The 8914-nt window shown below is 41.5% G+C and overlaps 1 protein-coding gene across 1 annotated transcript; it reads left to right on the forward strand.

Annotated features, from left to right (window-relative positions):
• Positions 1-1041: 1041 nt before the first annotated feature.
• On the forward strand, positions 1042-7243 carry LOC126767202 (uncharacterized). Its single transcript, XM_050484776.1, has 2 exons — positions 1042-1250; positions 6068-7243. Exon 2 carries the CDS (start codon positions 6072-6074, stop codon positions 7179-7181), a length of 1110 nt encoding a protein of 369 aa, XP_050340733.1. The 5' UTR covers positions 1042-1250; positions 6068-6071; the 3' UTR covers positions 7182-7243.
• Positions 7244-8914: the final 1671 nt, after the last annotated feature.

Here is an 8914-nt window from a genome sequence, read left to right on the forward strand (position 1 = left end):
CGGGCAAGAGAGTGCAGTGTCGAACGCTCACTTCGCCTTGCAGAACAAAATAAACGATCTTCTCAGATTTACGAACGAGAGTCGAGCTCCGAACGTTCACAACGCCTTGCTGGAAACAGAGATAGCGACTCGCGGGTACGTGCCAGAGAATCTAGCACCGAACGCTCGCAGCGGCTTGCTGGACTGAGAGACAGAAACTCACAGGCACGTGCCCGAGAGTCTAGCGGTGACCGCTCGCAACAACTTACGGCAAAGAGAGAGAGACAACGTGCAGTAGCAATTAGAAGGCGTGATAGGATTTCAGCTCACAGCAATAGATCGGCATTCAGCTACGATCCACAAATTAACTACGCCGATCAAAACAGCATTCAAATTGGAGCGATGGATAAGATATGCCCTAAATGTTCCGCGAAAAAATGGAGAGACGAAGCAATTGGTATGTGTTGCGCTGCTGGAAAAGTAATACTTCCCAGTATCGTAAAGTCTCCAGAACCAATCAAAAGCCTTCTGACTATTATTATTTTTATTTTTTAACTTTTCATAATTGGTATTTTTATTTTATTTCTTTCGAAATTATTACTCTTACTTATAATATTTTTATACCCTAATTTTTAAAGAATATTGTTTAGGCCAGCGCCTAATTTCTTTTTACCACCCCTAGTGAGTATATAACAAACCATTGCCAGTTAGCCGTTAAGAGTTTTCACTCAACGGTTAATAACTTTCACTCAACTGGCAATGGTTTCGTTGAAAACTCCCGCGTAGCAAGCGAGCCTGGGAGTCGCGCACTTTCACTTTTTCCTAGCGATCGAAGCAATCAAGACGTCGTCCACCGGCCATCACAACCAGCATCACCACAAGCACAAACCGTAAGTAATTTTGTTGGTAATCACAATTTAATAAAGAACCAATATTTTAATTTGGTATATTAAATACAAACTTTGTGGTTTCATTTGCTAATACACTCCCTTTTTTTTCCTGTTTCATATTCTCAACGATCGACGCATCGTCCGCGAGTGACTCGTCGAACGTTCGAGAAATATTCATGGTCCTTCGAGCCGGATTTTAATCGACTATATTTCACAAACCAGCAAGCAAGTTTTTCAACACCACACCAATTGGGATTCACGAGGCGCCACAAACCCAAGCAAGTTTTTCAACACCACACCAATTGGGATTCACGAGGCGCTGCACACCAGCAAGCAAGTTTTTAACACAATACACTTCACACCAACTCAGGCAAATCTAAGGTACGTGATTGCTTTAATATCACTTGGATATAAATCGTTAAAAAAAAAAAAAAAAAAAAAAAAAATTTCGTGTCCATCGACCACCACAACGAGGTACAAATTTATGGCACAATATGAGTACAGCTAAATAGAAAATAGTTTAAGTTCATTTGTTATTATAATTATATTTTTTCTTTAAATAACAATCCAAAAAACAATACTTATTTTAAATAGGAATGCAAAAGAAAACAATAGAATAAGTTAAAAAAGAAAATACTAAAATGACTTAATTTAGTACCGGGCCGTACCCGAAAGCCCAGCCGAATATGGAGCCCTGTGCGAGGAGCTGCCCAAATGTTTGAGACATGACCTGTTGGGTCATAATGCGGGAGTAAACATCCGCGCCGAGCACCAAGCGTATCGGCGACGACTTGTGGAAGTTTGGGTCCGCCAGTTTGATGTGAGTGTATGGGGCTGCTATGGCCGCGTCTAATGTAGTGGTCGGGCTGATGCGCATATAACCATGAATTACCCTTACATGCGTCGACATTCGGGTATTCGTCCCATGTCTGCCTCGCAGTACTACGAGGCAGCCGCGTTAAGAAAATGGACAGCCAACTGTGGAAGAATTTTACAAGGCCTTCCAAAGGACCACTTGCTAAACAAAGAGTTTTTAGACTTCGAAGACACAAGTGATGTCAAGGCTCTTGGGATAAGATGGAATGCACATACGGACTTCTTTTATTTTAAAACAAAACCAATACTCAGCCCAGAATCATATACAAAGAGAGCTATTCTCTCAGATATCGCCAAAGATGGCTAGCACCGATAATCGTCACAGCCAAAATGATAATGCAACATATTTGGTTGGAAGGTACACAATGGGACGAGGTTGTATCTCCTACCACATTGGATCGTTGGCACACATTCATGGATAACCACAGGTATATAAACAACATTAAAATTCCACGATGGGTCCACTTCTCGCCGACGGACGATGTGTCCATTCATGGTTTCTGCGATGCATCAGAGAAAGCATACGCAGCAACGGTCTACCTGCGCGTAAGGACAAGCAACGAAGTTTTCGTCAGCCTACTATTGGCAAAAACCAGAGTAGCGCCTGTAAAAACTATCTCTTTACCGCGTCTGGAACTGTGCGGCGCCGTATTACTGGCCGAAACAGTTGAATCTGTCGTCAACAACCTGGAGCTGACTCATCTTAAACTTAAACTATGGACGGATTCGACCATCGTTCTCGCATGGATTCGCAAGCCACCATGTTCATGGTCAACGTTTGTATCCCATCGAGTGACAAAGATTATAGAAAAGGTTGGCAACGCAAATTGGAATCATGTCGATTCAGGATCTAACCCTGCAGACTTAGCCAGTCGGGGACTTATGGCACAGGATTTGGTGGAAAACACCTTGTGGTGGCAGGGACCTTCTTGGCTGCAAGAAGATCAATCCAAATGGCCATTACGACAAAATGACTACGAGACGACAACAGAGGAAAAACAGGTACGTGTACATGCTTGTACAACAATACAGGGGGATTCTAACGACATCCTTGACCGTTTTTCGAGTTTGCCGAGAGCTTTGAGAGTGTTATCATACGTTATGAGATTCTCTCAAAGAACTCATCCAAACACAAAGGCTTCTTTTCAACAAAAGTCTTGCTTAATTTCATCCGAAGAAATTAAAGCAACGACAAAACGGTTGATAATAAATACGCAGAAGCAGAAATATGGTCAAGAGTATGGTTGTCTGAAATCCGGTAAGCCCATCGATGCAAAAAGTGAAATCCTCTCTCTTAATCCATTCCTCGATAAAGATGAAGTGTTGAGAACTGGTGGCCGTCTCGGTGCGTCTCTCGACTTGTCATACAATGAGCGCCATCCAATCATCCTTCCATACAACTGCGTATTGTCTCGTCTAATAATCCATTTTATTCATCAAGTCTCTTTGCATGGAGAAAATCAGCTGATGTTACGGCTAACGCGGGCACAGTATTGGATTCCAAGGGTGAAAAACTTGATCCGATCCATCATCCATAACTGCAAGACGTGCACGATCTTCAAAAAACGCGCTCAGACGCAACTTATGGGTGCACTTCCGTCCGAACGATCCACATTTTCACGCGCTTTTACAAATACGGGGGTAGATTTCGCGGGTCCGTTCGAAATAAAAAGCTACCGTGGAAGAGGATGCCGTGTATCCAAAGGGTATGTCTGTCTGTTTGTCTGTTTTACAACAAGGGCCATCCACCTGGAGGCCACTACCGATTTATCAACACAGTCATTTTTAGCAGCTCTCTCTAGATTCGTTTCGAGAAGAGGTTGCCCTAAGAATATTTATTCGGACAATGGTACAAACTTCGTTGGAGCATCAAGATCCCTAAGGTCCGAACTTAAAGCCTTCATAGCCGATGCTCGCAACAATGCTATCTCAAAGTATAGCCACCAAGCTCTTACATGGCATTTCATACCTGCTGCAGCTCCTCATATGGGCGGACTTTGGGAAGCAGGTGTGAAAAGCTTTAAGAGTCATTTCCGCAAGATTGCGTCTGGGCAAAAATATACTCTTGAAGAGTTCAACACACTCTTATGCCGAATTGAGTCTTGCCTTAATTCGCGACCATTAAGCCCAGCCTCAAACGAACCTACTGATTTGGAGCCACTTACTCCAGGACATTTTTTGGTCGGCGGACATCTGATGGCCCCACCAGAACCGGATATAAATGAAAGCAGTGCCTCTATCGTAAATAGATGGCAAAAACTTAAGGCCTTACATCAATCCTTCTGCAAAAGGTGGAAAACCGAATACCTGAATGAAATGCAGAAGCGTATTAAGTGGAAACATTCCAAAACAAATTTAAAGACAGGTGACCTTGTCGTCATCAAAGAAGACAATTTGTCACCGAACGAGTGGAGATTGGGTAGGATTGTCAATATACACCCAGGTGCTGATACCCGAGTGCGAGTAGTTGACATTATTACTGAAAAAGGCCAAGTTACAAGACCGCTTGCCAAATTGGTCTTACTACCACCCTACGAGGAGGAAAACGAGGATGCACACCCTACTCAACACAACCGTTCCCCAGCCACATCGGAAGCCTAGCTTTCCGACACACTTACTACGATCTGATTAATTGTGCACGTACATATGTATAAAAATAAACAGATTTTAATTTGAGAAAAAATTGTTTTAAGTTTTTTTTTTTTTTTGTTTATTCGTAGTCCTTAAACAATCCGAAACCACAGATCACGGAATTGTGCTGTCTGAAATTTTATATTTCAAAAAATTTAACGTTACCCATAGTAATAGAGATTGGAAAAAATCTTTAATGTATTACATACTCGTGTAGCCAAAATTCTAATTTTGTTCTGCGACGACGCTAAAAATTAAGTAAACTTAGTTTCAAGCATACTCGTCTACGTACATATATATATAAAATTGGAAATATGTATGTATATAGTTACATTTTTATGTTTTTATTGCAATTACTTAACTTTGTTGTGCTATATTGTATTCAACTAAAGCTGCTCATGTGCAACTTCCAATTTTCAACACACATGTTGTTTTTAAAGGGAATCCATCATAGAACCACCAAAGTTCTAATTATACTTTTTTGTAGTCTAACAATATTTTTTATTGCCTTGAATTGCAATTTTGAAATATTTCGTTTGCATTCCCCTCAACGCAGCTTGAAATAAATTTTTTTTTTTTTTTTTTTTTGGTTGTGTTATTAAATCAACTTACCCCCAGCGTTGCCTTCCTTACGTTCAACCTTCCATCCTTTGTACCATTGGTGGATGCTTCCAACACGTTATCACCATGCCAAGCCAGCGATTGGCACGAATGCAACAGCAGCTGGATTGTAACCGAGCTTCTTGATGGATGAGGATACTTCCTTCTGGACTTCCCCATAACAAGTCTCACTGTATGGTGGTTTAGTCGAATCCATCTTGTTGACACCAACGATCAGTTGTTTCACACCAAGGGGAAAGCAAGAAGAGCATGCGCACGAGTCTGAAAATAAAGGAGAATATTTTAATAAATCTGCAAATTTCATTATTTTTACTCACTTACCTTTTTCTGCTGCCGGGGTTAATCTGCGCACGTGTGCGCACTTAACCAATAATTAAAAATGTCATTCATGACATGTGATGCCATGCCGTCAGTTTTTTTTTTTTTTTTTTAATTCGCCTTAAAAATTTCATTCATGACATAAGGTGATGCCATGCCGTTAGTTTTTTAATTCGCCTTAAAAATTTTACAAGAATGAATCTAAAACTTCTTTTCCAAACCATGAGGCATAAATCATGCTTATGAATTTTAGATTCAATTTTTTATTGCAAATACCATATTTGAAAAATATGTTTTGCTAGCAAATAACGCACTTGCAAACCGAAAGTCTCCTTCTACAGCAGTACATGTATGCATTGCCCTTGAACGTACTGAGCAGGAGGTACTTTATTGACATGAAAGAATTGAAAATAATTATTAAGCCAAATTGTATTTAACATTTTCTTTGGTGGCAGGCCACTTTGTCGAAAACATACGACAAATAAAACAATAACGTTAACATAAATTTGATGCTAAAAGCAAAAATGTTTTTTATTTAATTATTATTTGCAACACTATGGTAAGGTAAGGCAGTTAACACCACATAAGGCCGCCTACACACTATGGTAATGTAAGGCAGTTCACACCACATAAGGCCGGCTCCACACTATCAATATATATAATATAACTTATGCACTTTTTCTCGCCACCCAATCAGTTTTAGATGATATTCAAAAACAAGCAACACAAGATCTTCAACAAAGTAATTTTAGGAAGATGACGCGCTACAGTGCCTTAAAGAAGACGGCAGCCCTACACCCAAACCGGTACCCGCTCTCTTGCACGCTGTGCAAGGGAAAACATCCATTGCGGCTCTGCTCGTCCTTCCGGGCCAAGACACCGGAGGAGCGCCTACGGGAAGCACTCATAGGCAAATATTGTATAAATTGCCTTGCGGTCAACCACAAGTCAGCGAATTGCCCCAGCGACGCACGGTGCCGGCGCTGCAACGAAAAGCACCACACCATGCTCCACATCGGGGAAAATACACGTCGCCGCCCCGCAGTGCCTCAAAATCAACCATGGAGCGAACAAATAAGTTCCGATGATGCTCTCTCCATCGAAGCATCAGACCCTGGAACGGAGACTAGGCCTCTCCAACCAGAACCGGAGGAGGGAGAACTAATTGAAACCGGAGCGGAAACACGGCCTTTCCGCCCATCACAGCGAGGGGAAACGGAAACCCGGACTTTCCGCCCCTTGCTGCAACATGAACGTCGCGCGCACAAACGCCGTCTGCGCCGTCGCCAAGAGCACAACTCGGCCAGACTGGAGACCAGGTCTCTCCAGATTCACCGGGCTAGCTCCTTTAGAGCCGGGCTAGCGGATCGAGCCAGCATAGCGACTCCTTCCTTGCTGCCAACGACAGCCATTTTACCAACGGCGGTGGTAAAGATTGAGGCAAGGGGACGTCTACATCTGGTCAGGGCTCTGATAGACGCATGCGCCCCTACGTCGCTAATTTCACACGACCTTTTAAAGGAACTGCAACTTGTGCAGACCCATATCGGTGGTCAACGCGGCTGCCTCGTAGTACTGCGAGGCAGACATGGGACGAATACCCGAATGTCGACGCATGTAAGGGTAATTCATGGTTATATGCGCATCAGCCCGACCACTACATTAGACGCGGCCATAGCAGCCCCATACACTCACATCAAACTGGCGGACCCAAACTTCCACAAGTCGTCGCCGATACGCTTGGTGCTCGGCGCGGATGTTTACTCCCGCATTATGACCCAACAGGTCATGTCTCAAACATTTGGGCAGCTCCTCGCACAGGGCTCCATATTCGGCTGGGTGCTTTCGGGTACGGCCCGGTACTAAATTAAGTCATTTTAGTATTTTCTTTTTTAACTTATTCTATTGTTTTCTTTTGCATTCCTATTTAAAATAAGTATTGTTTTTTGGATTGTTATTTAAAGAAAAAAAATATAATTATAATAACAAATGAACTTAAACTATTTTCTATTTAGCTGTACTCATATTGTGCCATAAATTTGTACCTCGTTGTGGTGGTCGATGGACACGTAATTTTTTTTTTTTTTTTTGTTGCTCACCGCAAGGGGGCCGGTATGTTTAGGCCAGCGCCTAATTTCTTTTTACCACCCCTAGTGAGTATATAACAAACCATTGCCAGTTAGCCGTTAAGAGTTTTCACTCAACGGTTAATAACTTTCACTCAACTGGCAATGGTTTCGTTGAAAACTCCCGCGTAGCAAGCGAGCCTGGGAGTCGCGCACTTTCACTTTTTCCTAGCGATCGAAGCAATCAAGACGTCGTCCACCGGCCATCACAACCAGCATCACCACAAGCACAAACCGTAAGTAATTTTGTTGGTAATCACAATTTAATAAAGAACCAATATTTTAATTTGGTATATTAAATACAAACTTTGTGGTTTCATTTGCTAACACACTCCCTTTTTTTTCCTGTTTCATATTCTCAACGATCGACGCATCGTCCGCGAGTGACTCGTCGAACGTTCGACACAACTCAAGTGTCGGTCCTCCATGCATGTAGACCAGAACACCCTCATTAACCATTTCTACTTATTTACGTACTATATGTATATGTAAATACAACAAATGTACATATATGTATAAGCGCCATTTTGAATTCAGCCATTCATGTCAGCTATGCTATGCAGTCACCGTTGTTAGGGACGCGCCGCGGCGTTATGCAGTTATGCAGTGTGTCGTTAAAGCATATTCATTTCGCAGTATCTATGGTGAAAATTGTAGCATAGAGGAATTTTAGTAGTCAAATATATTTTTGAAAAATATTAAATATTTTTTTAAATATATAATATTGTTGTCTGACTATTATATTCGAGTAAGATCGCGTACAAACCTCATCCATTATATATTATTAGATTAGTTGGTGAGGACTTATTTTATAGGTCGGTTTTTTCAATATCTGGTTAAACTAAGTTCAGCTTAAAAAACTCTATATATAAAGAAGGAGACTTGGTTAAGTTAACCAGAACTTAACTGACAAATATGGCTGCTAACCAGACATTGAGAAAACGGCCCTTAGTGTTTCAAAAGCTATAATAGTGCTTCAATAGTTATAATTTTCTTAAGCTGATAATTTTTTTTCAGGCCTTTATTCTGCTATAATTTTCTTAGGCTTAATAAGCTAAAAGGCACAGCATCTGAATAGTTTCAGTTTACTGCATTTTACACTATTTAGTAGTTTTCATAAGAAAAATGTAGCTTTTCTACTACGTTTGAAATGCAAACCAGCACTAGCAGTCTTTAAAAAAAATCGAAGCAGGCTGAGGCAGAGAATTTAAAGTATAGAGAAGGTGCAGGTTCGGTGTCGAGCATTTGTTAGATTCAAAGTAAGGAATTCGCCGCATTTGTCTGCGTCGATATGTATGCAAGCTCATACATATGCATACATATTTACGCTAGTGTGTAGGCGAAGCTGTTACAGCGGCAAGGGAAACGGTCAATAGGCGGCCATTCGTTTATTTTTTTCTGCACAGCTTGGATTTTCTATCATCACACAAGTGCTGAACCAATGAGCGCGACAGATATTAGAATACACACGTT

Source organism: Bactrocera neohumeralis, unplaced genomic scaffold, assembly GCF_024586455.1.
Source record: "Bactrocera neohumeralis isolate Rockhampton unplaced genomic scaffold, APGP_CSIRO_Bneo_wtdbg2-racon-allhic-juicebox.fasta_v2 ctg4610, whole genome shotgun sequence".
Taxonomy (NCBI): domain Eukaryota; kingdom Metazoa; phylum Arthropoda; class Insecta; order Diptera; family Tephritidae; genus Bactrocera; species Bactrocera neohumeralis.

Coding starts and splice junctions, on each gene's coding strand:
- LOC126767202 (XM_050484776.1), top strand. CDS start 6,072: ATGACGCGCTACAGTGCCTTAAAGAAGACGGCAGCCCTACACCCAAAC.